The 22,135-nt window shown below is 44.5% G+C and overlaps 10 protein-coding genes across 10 annotated transcripts; 6 read left to right on the top strand and 4 right to left on the bottom strand. All coding sequences in view use genetic code 12, as the record gives it.

Annotated features, from left to right (window-relative positions):
• Window positions 1-263: 263 nt before the first annotated feature.
• Window positions 264-851, top strand: PRE1 (proteasome core particle subunit beta 4; the record flags this gene model as incomplete). The annotated part of the gene is made up of 1 exon (XM_025486774.1): window positions 264-851. The coding sequence occupies one exon, from the start codon at window positions 264-266 to the stop codon at window positions 849-851; it is 588 nt and encodes a 195-aa protein (XP_025344324.1).
• A 545-nt stretch (window positions 852-1,396) lies between these two features.
• On the top strand, window positions 1,397-4,696 carry PRP22 (DEAH-box ATP-dependent RNA helicase; the record flags this gene model as incomplete). Its single annotated transcript, XM_025486773.1, has 1 exon — window positions 1,397-4,696. One exon carries the CDS (start codon window positions 1,397-1,399, stop codon window positions 4,694-4,696), a length of 3,300 nt encoding a protein of 1,099 aa, XP_025344323.1.
• A 404-nt stretch (window positions 4,697-5,100) lies between these two features.
• Window positions 5,101-7,830, top strand: CXQ85_003116 (hydrolase; the record flags this gene model as incomplete). The annotated part of the gene is made up of 1 exon (XM_025486772.1): window positions 5,101-7,830. The coding sequence occupies one exon, from the start codon at window positions 5,101-5,103 to the stop codon at window positions 7,828-7,830; it is 2,730 nt and encodes a 909-aa protein (XP_025344322.1).
• Window positions 7,831-7,889: 59 nt separating this feature from the next.
• On the bottom strand, window positions 7,890-9,290 carry CXQ85_003115 (DNA primase subunit; the record flags this gene model as incomplete). Its single annotated transcript, XM_025486771.1, has 1 exon — window positions 7,890-9,290. One exon carries the CDS (start codon window positions 9,288-9,290, stop codon window positions 7,890-7,892), a length of 1,401 nt encoding a protein of 466 aa, XP_025344321.1.
• A 528-nt stretch (window positions 9,291-9,818) lies between these two features.
• On the bottom strand, window positions 9,819-11,096 carry CXQ85_003114 (uncharacterized protein; the record flags this gene model as incomplete). Its single annotated transcript, XM_025486770.1, has 1 exon — window positions 9,819-11,096. The coding sequence occupies one exon, from the start codon at window positions 11,094-11,096 to the stop codon at window positions 9,819-9,821; it is 1,278 nt and encodes a 425-aa protein (XP_025344320.1).
• Window positions 11,097-11,792: 696 nt separating this feature from the next.
• CXQ85_003113 (uncharacterized protein) lies at window positions 11,793-12,092 on the bottom strand (the record flags this gene model as incomplete). The annotated part of the gene is made up of 1 exon (XM_025486769.1): window positions 11,793-12,092. One exon carries the CDS (start codon window positions 12,090-12,092, stop codon window positions 11,793-11,795), a length of 300 nt encoding a protein of 99 aa, XP_025344319.1.
• A 135-nt stretch (window positions 12,093-12,227) lies between these two features.
• KRR1 (ribosome biosynthesis protein) lies at window positions 12,228-13,352 on the top strand (the record flags this gene model as incomplete). The annotated part of the gene is made up of 1 exon (XM_025486768.1): window positions 12,228-13,352. The coding sequence occupies one exon, from the start codon at window positions 12,228-12,230 to the stop codon at window positions 13,350-13,352; it is 1,125 nt and encodes a 374-aa protein (XP_025344318.1).
• A 721-nt stretch (window positions 13,353-14,073) lies between these two features.
• Window positions 14,074-15,663, top strand: CXQ85_003111 (uncharacterized protein; the record flags this gene model as incomplete). Its single annotated transcript, XM_025486767.1, has 1 exon — window positions 14,074-15,663. One exon carries the CDS (start codon window positions 14,074-14,076, stop codon window positions 15,661-15,663), a length of 1,590 nt encoding a protein of 529 aa, XP_025344317.1.
• A 27-nt stretch (window positions 15,664-15,690) lies between these two features.
• GIN1 (chromatin-modulating protein) lies at window positions 15,691-18,951 on the bottom strand (the record flags this gene model as incomplete). Its single annotated transcript, XM_025486766.1, has 1 exon — window positions 15,691-18,951. One exon carries the CDS (start codon window positions 18,949-18,951, stop codon window positions 15,691-15,693), a length of 3,261 nt encoding a protein of 1,086 aa, XP_025344316.1.
• A 1,979-nt stretch (window positions 18,952-20,930) lies between these two features.
• On the top strand, window positions 20,931-22,079 carry SAM2 (methionine adenosyltransferase; the record flags this gene model as incomplete). The annotated part of the gene is made up of 1 exon (XM_025486765.1): window positions 20,931-22,079. The coding sequence occupies one exon, from the start codon at window positions 20,931-20,933 to the stop codon at window positions 22,077-22,079; it is 1,149 nt and encodes a 382-aa protein (XP_025344315.1).
• Between the last annotated feature and the right edge of the window lie 56 nt (window positions 22,080-22,135).

Here is a 22,135-nt window from a genome sequence, read left to right as displayed (position 1 = left end):
GGTACCATATATCTCCCGATGACAATGTGGTAAGAATGATTAGCCGATTTTAAAACGATCAATGACCATGGAGCAACTGTGAAAGACAAGAAAGTTCAATAAATTCGAAGTAGCCAGAGCTCTTCATGTATAAGATGTTGCTATGATGATTTGGCTACAAAATCTGGCGGGGGGTATTATGCGCACCACACGACCCGTGGCAAACACCAGTGGTGAGTCTCAAGAATTGATAGACCAACTATCAACATCCAGCACCGATCACAATGGATATCATCTTAGGAGTTAGAGTCCAAGATGCTACTCTTATCGCCACATCGAAAGCATTCACCAGAGGAATTTCTGTTTTGAAGGACTCCGATGACAAAACCAGACCATTGAACGCCCACAACTTAATGGCCTTCACCGGTGAATCTGGTGACACTGTCCAGTTTGCCGAGTATATCCAAGCCAATATTCAGCTATACAGCATGAGAGAGAACGACATTGAGTTGCTGCCTCGTGCCACGGCGTCGTTTGTCAGAAACCAATTGGCGACGTCTATCAGATCCAGAAAGCCATACCAAGTGAATGTATTATTAGGAGGTTACGACAAGAAAACAAACACTCCTAGCTTGAACTGGGTCGACTACTTGGGTACGCAAACAGAGCTTCCATATGGTGCCCACGGATACGCTGCTTTCTACTGTCTGTCTGTCTTTGACCGTCACTATAGACCAGACATGAACGTGGAAGAAGGTAAGGAATTGTTGCGTATGAGTTTAGCTGAGTTGCAAAAGAGAATGCCTATTGAATTCAAGGGTGTTTACGTCAAACAGGTTGATGGCGAGGGCATCAAGGAGATTGAGCTTTAAGTGGCGAGGTGAGGCTATAATAAACATTGGCCAGAGAGGGCGAAAGCGTTTGGCGAGTCCGAAGCTACCTGCCCGTTGAGTTAGAAATAGCGAAACGAATGAATGATAAAAAGAAGGCTGTTGCTGTAGGCGGGATCTGAATTGACATGGTCACCGTTCACTCTACTTTTCATGTAATCTCCGAGCGTCTTGTGGCAATTCGCCATAATAACCTTATCTTAGTAAACTCCGTAATTTCACCCTCGTTCTCTGCATTGCATATGTAGTGGGATGCCACCTTACGGCCGTATCTTATACCCCGGGCCGCCCAGTCGTTCCTCCATTCGGGATGATAACAAAGGATTCGCCACCAAACCTAAAATTTCGTAAAATCAATGTCCAAGTACATTTACTCGTCATTTAATGCTTCTTACAGAAAAACACCTTTTTAATGGAGAACTCCAATACTTTGGTCTCCAGCACCCTCCCACTGTTTGGGTGCGAAATCATCCCCATCGGAAACCCATCGCATATCAAAACCACCAAACCATAACATCCACATCCAAATGAAACAGGAATCGCCTGAGCCTGAACTTTCCCTGCTTCTACCGAAACTTGGTGATATCGTTAAGAAGTTCCTTGAAATTGAGGATGAAGACTATACTATCTCGAAGTTCTTGGTCGGTTTATATGACCAAGCTGATGGAGCTGAGACTCTGAAGAGTGGGTTCCAAGGGTTTAAGAGTGTTGTGGCGCAAAATGGAGGTGACGACTTTCCTCAAGAATTCCTTCGATCGGTATTTCAGGCAATTCAAGCTCTGCGTCCCCAGATAAAACAAGAGCCTGAGGTAAAGCAGGAACCGAGCCAGGATGTTGCTCCCGTGAAACAAGAAGAGAAGACGGAAAATGTGAAGTCTACGAATAAAGACCAGTCAAGCTTTCCGGGATTGGCACTTCCAGACCGGGAAGTGAAAAGAGAACGCATAGACGGTCCAGCTCTGCGTGATTTGCAACCACAGCTGGATGAACCACTTAAAGTGGGAAACATATACAAAGGCCTTATCAGTAACATAACTGCTTTTGGTGCCTTTGTGAGATTGCATGGTACTCATTCTTCGGGCCTTTGTCATGTTTCAAAGCTTGCCTATGATGGAAGAAGAGTGCCCAAGGCTGAAAATGCCGTGAAGATGGGCCAAGAGGTCTTTGTTAAGGTTGAAAACATCCAAAAGGCTGGTCCTAAAGGTCGTGAGAAGATATCTTTGTCCATGGTTGGTATAGATCAACTAACGGGTATTGACAGGCTGAGCGAATTGGAGAACGAGAGAAGAGGACGCTCCCGTCAGAACCAACCACCGGCAAAGAAAAGAAGACTCACATCACCGGAACGTTGGGAAATCCGTCAACTTATAGCATCAGGAGCTGCGCTGGCTGCAGACTATCCTGAATTGAATGGTGCCAACGAGGACCAAGCTGACCAAGAACCTGAAGATGATGAGGCCGTTGATGTCGAACTTAATACGAACGAACCAACATTCTTGAAAGGTCAGACTGACGGCAAGGGAGGAATGGGCGTGAATCCGATGCTTATACTTAAAAATCCAGAGGGTTCTATGAGTAGAGCCGCCATGAATGGTTCCAAGCTAGCCAAGGACTTCAAAGAGGAGAAAGCAGAGAAGCAAAAAGAGCTTGAGAAGGAAATGAGACTTGCCCAAGATTCAAATGATCCATTAGCAGAGATGAGGAAGGAAGAGCTTGTGAAACAGAAAGTCATTTCAGAATGGCGTAAGAGCCAGCTGCAACAACGGTCCGATCTTAAGAAATTACCCAAACTTTCACTCCAACAGCAACGTGAGAGTTTGCCTGTTTTTGCAATGCGTACTCAGCTTATAGAAGCCATAGAACAGAATCAGTTCTTGGTTATTGTTGGTGAAACAGGTTCTGGTAAGACAACCCAGATTGTTCAATATGTCTATGAAGAAGCCCTCAACGTTGTCGGTAACACTGAAAAGATAATTGGATGTACTCAGCCTAGACGTGTCGCCGCTGTTTCGGTTGCTAAGCGTGTGGCCGAGGAAGTTGGATGCAAAGTAGGAGAAGAAGTTGGCTACTACATTCGTTTCGAGGATGTCACTTCTCCAGAAACTAAAATCAAGTATATGACTGATGGTATGCTCCAAAGAGAAGCTTTGCTCGATCCCACCATGTCTAAATACTCGGTAATCATGTTGGATGAAGCTCACGAGCGTACGATAGCCACGGATGTGTTGTTCGCCTTGTTGAAAAAAGCTGCTAAGCTGAACCCGAACCTCAAAGTGATTGTTACTTCAGCTACACTTGACCTGGCTAAGTTTGCTTCTTTCTTTAACGACTGCCCGGTTTTGAAGATCCCTGGTCGTACATATCCCGTGGAAACTCTCTTCTCTAGGGAAGCCGAGCCGGACTACTTGGCAGCTGCACTTGACTGTGTAATGCAAATTCATGTTGCCGAAGCTGAAGGTGATATATTGGTCTTCTTGACGGGTCAGGAAGAAATTGATACAAGCTGTGAAGTGCTTTATCAACGAATCAAGACTTTGGGATCTGCAGTTCCTGAGCTTCTTATCCTTCCAGTATATTCCGCTCTTTCCTCAGACATGCAACTGAAGATCTTCGAGCCTGCTCCTCCTGGTGCACGAAAAGTGGTATTGGCCACAAATATTGCCGAAACATCTATTACAATCGATGGTATTCGGTATGTTGTTGACCCTGGGTATGTCAAGGTCAATGCATATGACCCAAAGCTAGGCATGGATACTTTGGTGGTGTCACCAATCTCTCAAGCTCAGGCAAATCAAAGAGCTGGCCGTGCTGGTCGTACCGGTCCAGGTAAATGCTACAGACTATACACGGAACAAGCGTACAATACAGAGATGCTTCCAAACCTGATTCCGGAGATCCAAAGACAGAATCTTGCGCTTACCATTCTTATGCTCAAGGCTATGGGTATCAATGATCTCCTCAACTTTGAATTTATGGACCCACCTCCAGCACAAACATTAGTGAACGCTTTGCATGATTTGTATAATCTCGATGCACTCGACGAGGAGGGATACTTGACACCGTTTGGCAGGAAGATGTCAGAGTTCCCTATGGAACCTGCTCTTGCAAAGACATTGATTGAATCTACTGAACTAGGATGTGTTGATGAAATCCTTACTATTGTCGCTATGCTTTCTGTACAATCAGTCTTCAACAGGCCCAAAGACAAGCAAGCAGCAGCAGATCAGAAGAAACAACGTTTCCATTCTGTCTACGGAGACCATATCACATTGCTTAACGTCTACAGAGCGTGGGACCTCAATGGCCGTTCACCAGGCTGGTGCAAAGACAACTACATCCACGAGCGAAGCATGAGAAGAGCCTTGGATGTCCGAAAGCAGCTTGGGCAGATCATGAAGCGGTTTCGAATTCCGATAGACAGTTGTGGATCCGATACAATCGCTGTCCGCAAGGCCTTCTGCTCTGGGTTCTTCAGAAACTCGGCCAAGCGAGATCCTCATGAGGGAATTTACAACACCCTAGTCGACCAGACCCCCGTGAGCATGCACCCGCTGCTGGCTCTTTTCGGCAAGTCCTGTGAGTATGTCATTTATCACACGGTCCTTCTCACCACCAAGGAGTACATGCACTGCGTCAGTACCATAGATCCACGCTGGCTTTTGGAATTAGCGCCTCGCTTTTTCAAGAAAAGTGATCCTACTAGTGAATCCAAGAAAAAGGAGAAAATTACACCTCTCTACAACCGTTTTGCTGAAAACCAGGATGCCTGGAGACTCACGTCCCAGATTGAAGCGAAGAAGCGCGCCTTGGAACTGCTTAACCAGTAAATGAGTGTTTCACAGGTGATTTTTTAGCTCCCACGCATAGTGTCTTGTGCGAAATGGTTGCGAAAGTCCCCTCAAGAGAGCAACCAAGCTATGTGGAGAAGATAAGAAAGATGTGGAGAAATCAAGCTCGTGTGTTTCGAAGGAGGTGAAGCCACAGAGAATCAGGTCATCAACACTACCACGAGTCTTTTTTTAAACTTTGGAAAGCCCATGATGTACCACTTTTCGGATTTCCTTTACCAGACGTACGGTGCACGGGTGCCGAGACGCTCTGGCAGCCAGCAGGTTACCTCGCTAGGCTCATAACTCTGATCTTTCTGCCCGCCGCCAAAAACCAAAGAAAAAAAAAAATAACCACCTATCTTTAGAAAACAGACCTTCTGTTGTACAACCATTCCTTACTAATGAAGTCTGCTAGAACAGTCATTTCTGACCGCTTAAGCTTATACTCGGCCGGCCCGGGTTTTGCAGGCTCAGGAGTTAGGCCGCTTCGAAAGAAGTTCGACCCCAATGAACCGATAGCTGCTACCGAGAATGACTCCAACTGTATTCTACCTTGTGAGCCGTTACATGTCGAGGATGGCCATTTGATAGATGCCCTGGGCCGTAAGAGAGTGCTTAAGGGTATAAACGTGGATTCGGCTATGAAGCTCCCCACAAAACCTAACATGCCTTCGTATGAAGGCGACTCGCTGGATCCTGATAACGTTTTCTTTGATGGCGATAATGTCACTTTTGTTGGCAGACCATTTCCTTTAGAAGAAGCTGAGCTTCACTGGAACCGTATCAAAACCTGGGGCTATAACACCATCCGTTACTTGGTAACGTGGGAAGCTATCGAACACGCTGGTCCAGGCAAGTATGATAACGAGTTCGTCACTTACACCATCGAGATGCTTAAAATCATTCATAAGGTCGGTGGATTGTACGTTTTCATGGAATGCCACCAGGACGTCTGGTCACGTTATTCTGGAGGTTCCGGTGCTCCTCTTTGGACTTTCTATGCTGCTGGTCTCAATCCTGCTAACTTCCATGCTACGGAGGCTGCTATCTTGCAGAACCATCCTCGTTTCGACCGTGCCCACGACCAGGAATGCTACCCCAAGATGCTCTGGACGACCAACTATAAGAGGTTGGCTTCGCTTACTATGTTCACCTTGTTCTTTGCTGGTCAAACATATTTCCCCCATTTGAAGATTAACGGCGTGAACATCCAGCAATACCTTCAGAAACATCATTTAAGAGCCCTCGGCCATCTTTGGTATAATGTTATTCATGCTCTTCCCGACATGGTGAAAGACGGTACTCTTTTGGGTTTCGAATCATTGAACGAACCTAACTGTGGTCTTGTTGGCCATGCACATATGGGCTATCATCCCAGCAACCAACACTTACGTTTGGATACCACTCCCACCGTCTACCAATGTTTCCGTTTAGGTATGGGTCTTCCAGCTGAGATCGATGTCTACAAGATTACTGTGTCCGGTCCTCAGAAAGATGGTTCCAGGATGGTAGATCCAAAAGGTAAGCGTGCTTGGCTTTTGCCCGAAGAGGCTCAAAAACTCGATGCCCACTATGGATGGAGACGTTCCGGTTGGAAAGTTGGTGAGTGTATCTACGCTGGCTTGAAGATCTGGAAATGGAATAAGTTTGCTGATTGGGATAAGATCAACACTATGCCATTAGATAAGAGGATTGAATTTAGTTACCTGGAATGCCAGTTGCGCGTCCCTAACTATTTCAACCAAGTGTCGCCTCGTATTTCTTTTAACGTTGACGATGAGAGACTTCCTTCCCAGATCGATATGCATTTCTTCATCAACCACTTTTTTGTGGAATACTACAAGAGGCTTAAGAAGATGATCAGATCAATCAGTCCTGATGTTTTCATGCTCATCCAGCCTCCTGTGTTGGAGCCTCCTCCAAAGCTCATTAATGACGAACACAAACTTATCGATGAAAAGACTATCTACTGTCCTCATTACTATGATGGCTTATCGCTCCTCATGAAAACTTGGAATGACAAATATAATGTTGACACATTGGGAATCATGAGAGGCAGGTACTTGAATCCTGTCTTGGGACTTGTTGTTGGAGAAAGAGCTATTAGGAACTGTATTAAGAAACAATTCTGTGAGATCGCTAATGAGGCTCGTGAAAACTTGGGTAACATTCCCGTGCTCATGTCAGAGACAGGTATGCCTTTCGATATGGACGGCAAAAGAGCTTATGAAGACGGAAGGTACACTTCCCAGACTGCTGCTCTTGACGCATTGGCAAATGCTTTAGAGGGCCTGCGGATGCACCATACATACTGGTGCTACACTAGTGTCAATTGTCACAAATGGGGTGATCGCTGGAACAATGAAGATTTCTCCTTCTGGTCTCCGGAAGACAGAGATTTGGCATTCGATGATGAGGATGACGTTGACACATCGTCTCCATCGAGAAGGAACAGTGTTACGCCTTCTTTGAGAGCCATCAGGGCACTTAAGGAAACTGCCGGTAACCTGTCGGTCATCAAAACTAGGTTAAATTACCACAAAAAGCGTTTGATGCCCAACATGTTCAAGAAACAATTCTGTTCTGATGAAGATCTACTTGATGATGATTACGAACCAAGCATGGATAATTCAACTTTGATTTCCGTTTCCAGTGACAATCTTCGCTACAAACACATGAAGAACTGTTACCCATCTCCTGACGGCCTTCGTGCACCAAGTGCCATTCTTCGTCCATTTTTGATCTCCTCCATGGGTGTCGTCAAGGACACTGAATTTGATATCAAGTCATCCCGTTTCGCGCTCACGTTGACTATAAAAGAGCAATTAGAAGAAGACACTTTAGAAAAATGCCCTACGGTCATATTTGTCCCTAAGTGGCACTATCCGTTTTTGAACTACAATGATATTTATTTAACGTCTGGTCATGTGAAGTATAATGAAAAGCTCGAATACTTAGAGTGGTACCACTTCGACACAGACGATACTGCCAATGGCAGTTCCACTTCATCCTCCGCTGCCCGTGCTGCGTCTGATGATGAGACTATCATCATTAAGAATAATAGCGGTAAGTACGAGGATATCTCCCAGAAGGACGAAAACCTTTTTGGAGACGTATGCACCATTGTTTAAAGCACAATTATAGTATACATATACCCAAAACTAATAATAATAATAATATGAAAAGTTGATTAGAATTCTAGTGGATCCTCCTCTCTGTCTCTCTTAGAACTCTTCAACTCTTCCTTGAGAAGACCATTGACAAAGCTGGAGAAGTAGTCTATGTATGGCTTCAAGCTTGTCTTCTCGTAGTCAGACACTCTAGAGGACGACGTGAGTTGGTCGCCCTCAGAATCCGATAATGGTTGGCTAGAGTCTCTGTTCACTCTCTTTGCTTCCCATGTGTCTATCTCGTCTTGTAATTGTGATAAGTTAGGGGCAGTCATTGGATTGAAGCCGTAATCGTCATCATCCGAGTTGGCACTCAAGTTCCTTGTAGGATCAAAGGGAACACAGATATTTCCTGTTCCTGGGTGAATACAGAATGGAGACTTCAACAAATGGATCAACTGCTTGGACACTTCAATATCCAAACGTGGGTACATGAAGTAGATGATAATCTCTTTTTTAGCATCGTTTAATTGAGAAACTTGGGACTGGTGCTTGAGAATCTTTTGGGCCACCGCATTGATGTCATCCCACTTCGCCTTAGAACTGGAGTAGTTGGAAGACTCTTTCCATTTGGATTTGAGAGCGGTTCGAAGGGCGTTATCTGGAATGAAGCTCAAAAGTTCGTCCACCTTACCCCATGCTTTTTCATCTGAAGAAACTGAAGTCTCCCATGGGTTCTGGTCTTCCAACACAATCTCTTGGAAATGCATTTTGAGGATGTCGAAAGAACGCTCGACATGAGGATGAAATGGTTTCTTCAAAGACAACGAGGTCTTCCCCATCTTGGAGGATCTTGCACCCAACACGTCCAAATATTCAACAATTGACTTTCTTGTAATTTCATCCAACGAACGAGCTTTAGCATCACTTACCCAACAATGGGCACCTCTTCTACCCGAGAAGACCCAAACAAAGTGATCAAAACCAAAGTCCTCAGTCAATGCCTGGGAAAGGACTTGTGAAGCAACCTTGATAAACTTCCAACACTTTGTGCAGATATCGGTTCCCGAACAACAAGTACGAATCTCATCATAATCAGTCAAATCGATATCAAACACGAGTTCTTTGGAAAGAGGTTTCATGGCACTCTTGGGTAGGTTCTTTCTCTCCTTGGGGTTCACTGAGTACACTGCACCAACTTCGAATCTAGTTGGATTGGCTGACACGACCAGCTTCTTAAACTCTTCAGCAGAGGCATAGGAGTTGTATCTTTGGTAAGCACCCGAACGGTACTCGTAGGCGAATTCACGCATCGTGAAATCTTTTGTTGGTTTTGGCAGATGGTTCAACCACTGGAAAATATGACGGAACGGAAGAACGCGTTCATAGTAGAACAGCATATCAGCCGAAGAAGGCTTCGACAGCTTTGGGGCCTCATCGGCAGAAAAAGATGCCAACTTTGGTTCTGAAGAATCAACCATGACGCGACGCGTAAAGAATGAAAAGGTGTATCTGGAAGCAGTAAAGTGTCTGGGTATAAGAAATCAGTCCCTGGTTGGAGCTAAAATAAAATGACTCTTTCAAGACTTCACAGAATCAAAGTTCCCTTTATCGAATTGAGAAAAACGAATGTGGTGAGGAAGTATTGTTATGTTGATGTGAGATTCCCCTGTACTGAGGAAGGTGCGTATACACTTTGGAGATGCAGACGCACAGAGGTTCCACAGTGACATACCTAGTACAGTTATGTATCAGGTACTGAAATGGAATATATTATTCTAATTTGTTAGATAACTGGTAAAATTTTGGCAACTTATTTCTTACCTGGTTTCTCTATCTGGACCATTCATTGTCGACTTTGATGGCTGCATTTGTTGTTTCTGGCGGACCGTGTATTTTTCGCAACCATTCTAAGAAACCCCTTGATGGGGAGAAAACATGAAAAATTTGTAGCTAATTTACTACAGAGCTTGTTCGTCTCGTGATTGTACATTATGCTACACAGTCCATTAGGCCTCAGGACGGAAGATTAAAGAAACACCTTCGTCTCCAGCAGTAACAAAGGCCTTGCCGCCATCAGTGATGGCAAAGTCTAAGACACCCATGTTATGACCAACACCAACAAACAACTCTTCACCAGTACGAGCGTCCCACTTGTACAACTTACCGTTCATACTTGAACCGACAAGGATAGGCAGGTCGCCAACGAATTGAAGTTTCGTGATAGTATCGTCAACCTTAAGCGTTTTTCTCAATCTCCACAGGTTAGAATCGAATAAAAGAATGTCACCAGAGACGAGACCGATTGCTAGAAGTGGAACAGAGCTGTTCTGGCACCATGCAAGAGCTTCAATGGACAAGTCGGCCACATCTTCGACGTTTTCGATAGTCTTAACATGCTGAACAATCTTACCACTCTCTAAGTTAATGATAGCCAACTGACCGTCACGAGCGCCAGCAGCAACAACAACGCCATGCAGCTTCAAGGAAACCCATGGACTCTCAACACCCTTGAAGTCATCGTGTGGCTGCAACTTGTATTGAACAGCACCAGTGAAACCATTCCACATGACAATGGTTCCATCTTCAGATGCAGTGACCAAGAATAACTCGTCAGCCTTCTCGGTGCCCACGAAAACACCTGCATTACATTCTAGCGTGTGGGAGAAACCGGACATGATTTGAACGAGAGACTTAGACTCTTCATCAATTTGGTAGACCCAGACAGAACCGTCAGTAGAGCCAAAGGCAAAGTATGGCAAAGATGGGTGGACAGTGATCCACAAGACTTCCTCAACCTCTTCCAAGTCACCAAACTTGACCCATTTCTGGCCTCCCTTGGCTGCCTTGTGCACCTGGATGAGTCCATTCATGTCACCAGTGACAACGAACTTTCCGTCGCCCGTGAAGCCACCACAGACGACACTCTCTTTATGGCCCAGCAACTCGCCCACGAAACGTGGAGGCTGCGTATGCGTTGTCCATAAGTATGCTGTGTTGTCACCACCTCCAGTTACCACCATTGGCAAGGAAGGATGGGAGAAGACGGTAAAAACGGAATCTTTGTGTTGATCGAAGTAAGTCCACGAGTTGTTAGCAAGATCAATTTCTATAGACTCCTCGTTTTCACCTTCGTGGCCTTCCATGTCCATGTCATGGTCATCATTATCATCTTCTGGAGCAGGGCCATTGTCATCAGCAACCTCTTCAGCAATGTCGTTGAGGTCAACGAACTCTTCCTGATTCTCTTGGTTCTCCTGGAATCCTTGCTCTTCTTCGTGACTCATCGGAATAAATGTAATAAAATTAGTACTGAGGAAAAGTTCCAGAGTAGTTGATGGAGATTTGTAAGCTCATCTCACCCATCGAGATAGCGCTGCTATATGTAGGTGATACAGTATGGATGCAAATGGAAAATTACCAAGTGCATAGACTGATGGCAAAAACTATATAAAGACTTTCTAGGATAATGTTTTCATGATTATTATATGCTATTTATGCTAGAGAGGTTGTTTTTGGGTTATTTCGGTAAAGATATTCCTTGAATGGGGAAATAGTGTAAGCCGCCCATAACCACGCCACTCTCTCTGAGTCTATGTTGTAAGTCAAAATAAATAAAGCCTTTGAAGATAGTAAAACGAAGCGTATCATCCTTACTGTTCAAATTGGGAGCAATGGGTGACACGGGATGCTCTATGAAATGAAAATGACTGTCAACTTGGAAGTTAGTTGCCATATCAAACGTCCAAGCGAGTTCAAGTTCCAGCTAAGACCACTGTGCCCTCCAAAAGATCATTAATACCACGTAGGTGGTCCAGATTCACTGTACTTCTAATATTGAGGTGGAACCTTGGTTACATCCCTCATCGAAGGAATACCTCGACCAGGTCATCAAAACGAGAACTCTGTGGAACCCAGTCCCCCATTCCCTTTTTTAGCAAGCTTCTCTATTTGGTTCGGGCAGCTTGAATCTCAAATAGGGTTTACAAGGCCATACCCGTCATCAACTCTAACTGCTTCTTCAACTCCTGGTTGGCTTTCTTGGTCTGTTCATCTTTTTTCAAATCGTTCTTCAACCTTTCCACATCCAAAGCACCAACCTTCTTTGGGGCCTGCCCTTGCAGTGCTAAAGAACTATGGATCTCTTCGATGTGTTTTGCGTCCTTATTGAGCTTATCAATCTGTGCTTTTGAAATCTTTGATTTTTGCTTGCTCTTCGTTTTTGAAGCACTTTTTGCCACCTTATTGTTTCTGGGCTTCGATTTTAATGTTTTTCCAGCCATCTTATATTGAGTTAAGAAGAAAGGTTGTTGGATGGTGATGGATCGTTGGTGCCGTTCTTTGTAGTCGCATCACGTGCCGCGATGGGCATCAACTTCTCCAAAAATCTGTATCTCCAAATCCTCCAACAACACCAAATGCCTTCTACACACAACAAAGACAAGCCCTGGGATACTCCAGACATTGACAAGTGGAAGATCGATGAGTTCACCGAGGCAGACAATGCGCTGGGTTTGCCATTTGCCGAAGAATCCTCCTTCATGACCCTCTTCCCTAAATACAGAGAAAACTATCTTCGGTCGATCTGGCCAGACTTGACCCAGGCTTTGGAAAAGCATCAAATTGCTTGTCAACTTGATCTTGTTGATGGTGCTATGACTGTCAGCACGACAAGAAAAACTTTTGACCCAGCTATCATTTTGAAGGCCAGAGACCTTATAAAGCTTTTGGCCCGTTCTGTTCCATACCCACAAGCTGTGAAAATCTTGCAAGACGACATCGCATGCGATGTTATCAAGATCGGTAACTTTGTGCTGAATAAGGAAAGATTTGTTAAGAGAAGACAGCGTTTGGTTGGACCAAATGGTAACACACTTAAGGCATTGGAACTTTTAACGAAATGTTATATCTTGGTGCAGGGTAACACCGTCAGTGCTATGGGACCTTTCAAGGGCTTGAAGGACGTTCGTAGAGTCGTCGAAGATTGCATGAAGAATGTTCATCCTATTTATCACATCAAGGAGCTCATGATCAAGCAAGAGCTAGCTAAGAACCCTGAATTGGCCAACGAGGATTGGTCTCGTTTCTTGCCTATGTTCAAGAAGCGTAATGTTGCAAGAAAGAAGGCTGAGAACACCGACAAGAAGAAGAAGGTTTACACTCCATTCCCACCAGCACAGACTCCAAGAAAGGTTGATTTGCAGATCGAGAGTGGTGAGTACTTCTTGGGTAAGAAGGAGAAGTACTTGCGTGACCTTCAAGAGAAGCGTGCTAAGCAAGAGGAAGTTACTGAGCAAAGAAGAGTTGAGAGAAACCAGGTCTTCGAAGCTCCTGAAGAGGCTGAGTATGAGAACAAGTTGGTTGGCGAGAAGCGTAAGAGAAATGACGATGACGATTCAGAAGAGAAAAAGCTGAAGAAGGAAAAGAAAGACAAGAAAGAAAAGAAGGAAAAGAAGGAGAAGAAAGAAAAGAAGGAAAAAAAGGAGAAGAAAGATAAGAAAGAAAAGAAGGAGAAGAAGTCGAAACACGATGACGACGAGTAACTGCATTAACAGATCATTTAGTATAATATCAAACAAAAGTTAGAAGAGCACAGTAGAGCCCATGAAACGTCTCTACTAAAAGCTTTTTAGAGTCGCTACGCTCGCTCATACCGTTTTCGCAAGGGCATTCCAGTGCCTATGTTTTTCGCAGCCACGGCTATGAGCCACACATACCAGAGCTGCAGAGTTGGCGAATATAGGCACGAGCAACAATGGAACTTTTTATGTTCATAACATCTCAACTATTCGTCTTTTTTGAGTTTTAAGTATCAAAAACCCTCTCAATTTCATTTCCCTGATTTGTCCACAAATAAGTCGCCTTGGGTCGCATGCATAAGCACAGTACTGTTCGCTCGCCTGTTTTGTCTCATACTTCGCTTTTTTCGTTCCTTTCCTTCCCGTTTACAATCAACCTCTGCGGGCCATGCAGGCAATAGTAAACAAACAGTCTGAAGTGGTCCATCATTGATTCGATTTTTGATAAATATCCAATTTGGCGCTTTAGAACGAAATCCACAGTTTTTATTGACCATTGGGTACTTGGGAACTTTGAGGAATCTGTTTGTTCAATAGTATTGTTTGAATTCTTGCTACATACCGTGAGAACTTTCCTTACATTAGAGATATTATCTTCCACTACAGATCTCGAAACCACCCTCATTCGCCATTTCAAAAATAGGGTCCAACTTGAATTTCCTAGGAATCTCCCTGCTTGGTCATAATGTCTCGCCTTGATGATCTTTTACGAATGGCTGATGCCATTTCAACCCATTCAGACTCCATAGCCTTGTGCATGGATGAATCAAATACACTTATTCTGCGGATCATTCTGTTGAACTCCCAGATCACTTCTGCAGATTCCGAAATTGACTCCATGACGGAGCTTTTGAACAAGAACAATGTCTGCATCAACGAGTTTGAAAAGCTCCATGAACGGTCCTTCTTTTTGGACTCCAACTTGCATTTGAACGAGAGTTGCACGAATGAAACAAGCTTCCTTAACCTCACCAAGGAATACAATTACATGCTTGATACATTCAGACATCATAACCAACGTTACTTGAATATAGCAGAGGAACCCATGAAGCAGGAGCCAGCGCCCAAGAAAGAACTTAAGAACATGCTTTCAATATCCAATCTCAACTTGAGACCTCTTCGTTGCAGAAACCTGAAAGTAGAGAAGCAAAAGTCCCGCTATAGACTATCAGCAGCATACACGTTGAACCCCCTTCTGGAAAATGAGCATGAAACCCATAGAAACATTTCTAAGCTGTCAGCTGAAACATATGATAACACAGACTCTATCATGGACAGTCATAACGAGTCTACTGGGATTTCTTCATCTCCAGATCACCATGACTTCAACTACCATGATATGTCTACAGTATCTGAAAGTCCCACCTTCAAACGCTTGGACCCAATTGATATGAGTAATTTGGATCTTGATATGGACAGTTTATCACGTTGCTCGGGTCTTTCAGATCTGCCTAATTCGCCCAAATTCGACCTTGACAACTTCCAGGAGTTTTTGCGCCCTTCTAGAGTTGATCTCAGTACGGCGTTTCCTTCAGCTCCACTTAAGAAATCGAGCTCGCATGACCTGATATTCTCCGAGAGTAAGAGCTGCTCGAAGCCTTCCTTCAAGTTCCACAACCCGGCAGCTACGATCATCAACAAGGGCAATGTGAGTCAACCTACGGTAGAGACCATATTCAGTAGTACTGTTGAGGAAAAACCACAGCCTGCGCAGTCGAAATCATTCAAGGACCATTCTACAAACATTTTGCATCAGCTCAAACCCTCAAACGGCTCTCCTGTCAAGAAGAGTGCACCAGTTACGCCAAAGAAAAGTAACATCACAATCTTTAATCTTTTGAACCTGCCCTTGGGTTCCCCCAGAGGTTTTGCCCCACAAAAACATGAAGAGGCCCCGCCACAGAGAAGAGGTAGCATTGACCAATTTGGTAAATCATTAACTTCCAGTTTCCGTCACCTTATGTATAGTTCTTCCTCGCCGTCGCAGGCACCGCCGTCATCTGCGCCTTATCATGAATCACCGCCTGAGGGAATAAAGAAGCTAAGAAAAGGATTAAGAGACCCAATTACAATCCCCAATGAGATCAAATCTAGAAGGCTACCGCCCAGTAGCTCAGAAAAAGGTTTCAGAAGTGGAAGCCATTCTTCTTTAACTATTGGCAATAACAAGGCAAAAATAATACAGGGTGGTGGATTAACTAGAGGTCCTGTCAACAGGCCTGCTAACCAACAACAACTGTTTAAACAAGTTCTCAGTGAAAGTCTTCTATATTAAATTTAAGCTATTAATTTGTTGATTGGGTTAATCAAATGCAGAATTCGAGTTGAAGATCTTACTGGAAGAGTTCTTTTGCTTCACTTCCTTAATGCCTTGTTCGATCATCATCGCCTTGTTGCTTTTCATGGTTGATTTCGTCTTAGAATTAGTTTTGCTGGCTTTAGACATGTATGAGATGGATGCCTTTGCATCGCCGGCCATCTTGTACTGCTTGTTTACAGTCACTCCTGAGAAGTAGTTGCTGGAAACTTGCACTCCTCGTTTCTCGTTGAATGACCTGAACAGACTCACAACGGAGGGCTTTTTGAAAACCTGAGACATTTCGTCATCACTATCATTAGCTTCATTGCCATCTTCGTCTTCGTCTGTGGCGATCTCATCGATCAGTCTCTTTGGAGCCCGGCTCTCATCATCAACGAGTTCAGGAGTGGCCAGCTTGAACAAGTTCATCATACTTCTGTCTTTGAGTATGCGTATATCCTCGACCTCGTCGTCTGAATGGATACCATGCTGAAGACGAGACACTTCTTGAATACTGTTGTAATCATCTTCATCATTTCTTGTAAGAAAGGAGAGCTTCTTTTGGACGAAAGATTCTTCGAGATGTAGAATTCTTTTCCTAGGTTGTGACTCCTCTTCATCTTCCTCAGTAGCCTGACTGTTACCTTTCTCGGTATCAGCTTGGGTAGACGGCTGAGTTTCTTCCTCATCTGAATCTTCATCTAGAGCAACAGACAAAGCTTCGTCTTGAATAGATTCGAAAAAAGCTTTTGCTCGATCATTCTTCGCCAACTTCTGAAGCTTTTGGTTCTCCATAAGTCTCTGCTTTTGTTCGTCGAGCTTTTGACGTCTGTAAGCCATCAACAACTCGTCTTCCTCATCACTCAATTCAATATCAAAGCCATTTCCACGAGCCCGCTTCGTGAGTCTGTGGTTCTTTATATCATCCATTAATTTCTCCAAATCTTTTTTATCTTTGATGTGGTATTCTTCCATGAACTTCTTCCTGATCTCTTCATCATTCAAATCAAGATTGAGTGTATTATCGATCATTCTTTCATCCTCAGAATTTGCTTGGTCACTGTCCTCCTGATCAAGACCACCAATCCCCTTCCACTCATCTTCAGATTCCTCGGCTTCTCCCTCAACGATGCCTTTAATTCCTTTTCTTTCCATTTCTTTTCTCTTGCGACGTGCCTTAAGCTCTTTCCGGCAAATTTTGGCTTCATAAAAGGCTAGACGCTTTTTAAGTTCTTCTTCATTTTCCTTCGGGTCCTCTTCGTTTTCCTCCTCGCTTTCAGCAACTGGCTTGAGTTGACTTTGAACCTGATTGCGGCCTCTGGAAACAGCGGCAGGGTAATCCTCCTCTGTATCAGAGTACAAGTCATCGTTCTGAGTGGATGCGACCATCTGGGTAGGAGACACATCTGCTTGAGTAGGCAAATTGCTAACAGATTCTAACATCAGCTGGGTAGGAGGAATATCCTGAAACGATGGTACTTCTATGCTTTTATCAAGCGAATCATCTTGAAGGAAAGAAGCCTCTCCAGTGGCTTGCGAGTTGGTGTTACCGGGCGCAAGATTTTGGAAGAGCTTGTAAGGTCCCAGACCCTTCTCTGTATCATCCAAAATATCGTGAAACTGTTGACCTGGTTGAGAATGGGGAGTATTATCGCTCTTGACATGCATGATCTCTTCATCCTCTTCTTCGGACTCGGGATTAGAACCACTGCCTTGTCCACCAAACATATAACTGTCATCAAACCTTCTCTCGCGCTCTTCAGTTGCCTGTTTTGAGGTCATGGGAGCAGCACCACTGTCATCTTCGGCTTCGTCGTCCGAAAGAATGACTCTCTTTCTTCTGTTGATAACATCGTTGTGATCAGCAGGCTCCTCGTTATCCACATCCAGCCCATAGTCCGACTCGTCAAGATCCACATCGCTGTCAGGTACATCCTCTCCCTCTTCCAGTCCCTCTCTGTAGTCTCCGTCATCTTCATCCTCGCTTCCTTCGGGAGCTTTGCCTGTCAAAAGAGCTTTAGCAGCCCTCTCCTTTAGTTTTTCTTTCTTTCTGATACGGCGGACACGCTCTATTTCACGCTCTAATAAGGTACCCATCTCTTCTTCTTCCTTTTCAATCTCTTCAATCAACTCTGCGTCACCATTTTCACGCCTGAGTTCATTAAGTTGCTTAGCATTGGCTTTCTTGAGTTCTTGAAAGAGTTTGTTTGAGTTTTTAGTACCATGCAAATGCTGAAACTGAGAAAATATGGCTTTCTTCGTGCTTTCAAGCTTCTTCTTGGCAAACTTCTGCTTGATCGTGAGCTTTTGGGCTTTGGTGAGTTCGGGGATCGCTTTTGCCTTCTCCTCGGTAGTTTCATCAGCGGAATCATCGAGATCTATCGAAGGGTTTTCTTCATTTTGCCGCGTTGGAGAAGAAAGGATTTGGCGTTTGAGATTCATAGCATATGTTTCCATTGGGTTGGTGTTCTTGATTTTCATAACAGGCAGTCGTGGCGGAGGCGGATTCAGAATAAAATCAAGCACGTTAGTTGTTTCGACGTCAAAATCGTCATCAGAATCCGAAAGATCAACTTTCCCAGCCGTACTCACCTTCACTGGTGATGTAGTTGGACTCAGCTTAGGCATCTGATGATCGCTGAGGACCTTAGCAGTCTCGTCTTCAGACTCGGATTCAAAGGCTGCTACCAACCTCTGAACGGGGTCAATGGCACGCTTCACGAAGGATGGTTTGATAGATCTCAATCTCTTTTCTTCACTAAGGCCCTTTTGGATTTGTTCCATCTCAGCCTTGGTGGTTACAGTCTTCTGGATAGAAGAATCCTTAGTGGTATCAGCATCGTCAGCGGCTAGGTCATTTTCTTCGTCTGTGAGAGATGATTTTGTGATCTCTGCCTCGAGCTCCTCTGCTTGATTATCGTGTTCAATAGGCTTAGGAATGACCTGAGTCGATGCCAGTGGATTCAAGACCTCCACGTCCTCTATCCCCAACTGAGGGAGTTTAATAGCTTGAGTGACTGGTTGAATCTTCTGAGTCTTTTGGATCTTTTGGGTTGGCTGGGAGAAAAGCAATGACTGGCCGAAATCAGGTAATTCTCCAACTTCTTGGGTAGCAGAGTCCCCTTGGGATTGCGGTTCTCTTGGAATGACTTGAGTAGCATCGTCAACGGTAAATGGTTCAGGCTGGGGAAGCTCCTGAGTATCCCCTGGGCCTTGAAGACGTTTCTTGACCTTTTCAAGAATGCTTAAGTCGAGCTCAGTCATCTTGATGCTATAAAGAAGGTCGCAATTGGGGTTGAAATGCTCAAGATGTGCTAAGGAACTGAGACACGAAAAGCGCGTTGTAGTCGCGTAAACACACCATATACTAAGGAGCAGCCTCACATAGTGAGAAGAGCAACACGATGGGACCGAAAGGAAACTGGGCGTGAAAAGAAAAAAGGAAAAAGGAAATGGTAATAATTATATGTTCTTGAAGTCTGATGGAGTTTGTTTAGGCTTTAGGTATTATTGGTGAAGGTATTTTGTAGCTTGTGCCTTTCTCATTGCCATAGTTAAACGTATTTGGCTGCGAAAAACGCTTGGGAAGATGAACCAAGCTGAGGTAGAGCTATTAATATGACTTGAATTATGATCCAATTGATCTTTTTAGAACGAAATATCTGGACTGACCCTCTTCATTTTTATTGAATTTTATTAATTTGCTTTTTAAGAGGTAAAGTTCATAGATGTTGGTGACCTATACTCAGATTAACCAGTATGGTGCAAAATGTACGAACCGACAATCTGGATGAATTCTTATAAAACTTGTAGTTTATAATCTACGTTCAAAATCCAAGGGAATGTCGCCTGATACTAAGGGTTAACCAAATACCTTGCCAGTTTCACGGACCGAGCCCTCTCTCTTGCCTGGAATGATTTACTCGACATTCGACACTTATCAAAAGACGCTTCCTGATACCCGCCTACGTAATGCAAAGAGATTTGGAAGGAAAGAGCCATCTTAAGAAATAAAGGATATCGGTAATAACTAAGGCTTTCAGTGGCTACTTGTCGTGGGTCACCAGGTAGGTTCCGAATGTTCCAATTCTGCCACCTGCTTAGCGATATGATACCTCAAGTGATTAGAGGGAACCCCGGTACCAATCCTTTCCCGATCTATGGCTGGATAACAAAAATCCTTGTCTATCAAAATCAATGGCTGCAAATGAAGAGAACAGATGAATGAAGACGTTGTGCATACCATCCGACAAGCTGTCAATATACAATGGCTAGAAAAGTTGAGGCGCCAGAAAATGAGCCACTGCTGCACTCTCAATTTGCAATTTAGCAGTAGTGAGGTTGGTTTTTTTACGAGATGCCCGGGGCCTCCCGAGCGAACTCTAATAGAGCCCAGGGTGAGGCAAAAACAATGGGAAATAGAAAGCAAAGAAAAAGACAAAAAAGAAGACAGATAGCAAAAAGAAATACCACGAAAGATAACAGAATCCACGGTTGATCTTCGCCTTGAATTTTTCAAAAAGCACGTCTTACATTACTTTGGTGCCGCTCTTCCCTAAGGCGTGGCAGCCACATGGCAACATTCTTCCTCCCGAGCGATGCCGAGATTCTCAACGTGCTAAGAAGTTGGGAAATTCCAAATCAAGCAGAGTTCAATCGTACGCATGCAGGTCGTAAACAGCTCGTTTAGCATAGATACGTTCTTGGTCCAGCGATTCAAGAAGTAGTATGGTCAATCGTTCCAGGAGAGTAGTCTTTAAGCAGCGGGATGCCATTGGCTGGGCACAATTTGGGAAACAAAGACATTGGCTTGCAGAGTTTTCGGTAGATGCCAAGTCGTATAGACCGATGCTGACAGCACCCGTACATTCGATGACACCCGTACACCATTTCCAAAGTCAACGAATAATGACTCTAATGAAAATCTAAATCTAATTATGGGATTCTGGGGTGCTTCCATTTTTCATGGTACCTAAAGAATCTTCATTTTCTAAGCGAGTGGTGCTCTTCCTTGACATCTAGTTTTCGAGTATAGGTCACGTGCACTTGCGACCACGGGTTATTAGCCATATGAGAAAGAGTCTTCCTCTCTATATGCCGGCTGTGCGTGAAATATTGAGGACGTGAATTTTTTCAACGTTGCAGAAGCCATCGACTGTGGCTCCAGCATATAAATAGTGAGACAGACCCCCCAGGAAAAAAAAAAAAAAAGTAACCCTCCTTACAATCCCTCAATCGTAGCTATGCCCGAGAAGTTCCTTTTTACCTCCGAGTCCGTCGGCGAAGGCCACCCAGACAAGATCTGTGACCAGGTCTCCGACGCCATTTTGGACGCCTGTCTTGCCGTGGACCCTCTTTCTAAGGTTGCCTGTGAAACTGCTGCCAAAACCGGTTTGATCATGGTTTTCGGTGAAATCACCACCAAGGCTCAGTTGGACTACCAGAAGATTATCAGAGACACCATCAAGCACATTGGTTACGACAACTCTGAGAAGGGCTTCGACTACAAGACCTGTAACGTCCTTGTGGCTATTGAGCAGCAGTCTCCAGACATTGCTCAGGGTTTGCACTACGAAAAGGCTCTTGAGGAATTGGGCGCTGGTGACCAGGGTATTATGTTCGGTTACGCTTCCGACGAGACCCCTGAGAAGTTGCCTTTGACCGTTCTCTTGTCCCACAAGTTGAACAAGGCTCTTGCTGACGCCAGAAGATCTGGTGAGCTCGCTTGGTTGAGACCTGACACTAAGACCCAGGTCACTGTCGAGTACGAGAAGGATGGTGGTGCCGTCAAGCCTTTGAGAGTTGACACTGTCGTTATCTCCACTCAGCACGCTGATGAGGTTACCACTGAGGACTTGAGAAAGGAGATCTTGGAGAAGATTGTCAAGAGAACCATCCCATCTGAATTGTTGGACGACAAGACCGTTTACCACATTCAGCCATCTGGAAGATTCGTCATTGGTGGTCCACAGGGTGATGCCGGTTTGACCGGTCGTAAGATCATTGTTGACACTTACGGTGGTTGGGGTGCTCACGGTGGTGGTGCCTTCTCCGGTAAGGATTTCTCCAAGGTCGACCGTTCTGCTGCTTACGCTGCCCGTTGGGTTGCCAAGTCCTTGGTCAACGCTGGTTTGGCTAGAAGAGCTCTTGTCCAGTTCTCTTACGCCATTGGTGTCGCTGAGCCATTGTCCATTCACGTTGACACTTACGGTACCTCCAAGTACTCTTCTGAGCAGTTGGTTGAGATCATCGGCCAGAACTTCGACTTGAGACCTGGTGTGATTGTGAAGGAGTTGGACTTGGCTAGACCAATCTACTTCAACACTGCCTCTTACGGCCACTTCACTGACCAGTCCAACCCTTGGGAACAGCCAAAGGAGTTGAAGTACTGAGCAAGACAGAACTAGATCATATCCAAAAGACTACAAGTGGTTCGCATATGCATAAT

The sequence above is a fragment of the Candidozyma haemuli genome (genome assembly GCF_002926055.2).
Source record: "Candidozyma haemuli strain B11899 chromosome Unknown D_2014730914, whole genome shotgun sequence".
In the NCBI taxonomy this organism is placed as follows: Eukaryota; Fungi; Ascomycota; class Pichiomycetes; order Serinales; family Metschnikowiaceae; genus Candidozyma; species Candidozyma haemuli.
This window is presented reverse-complemented; position numbering and strand designations above follow the sequence as displayed.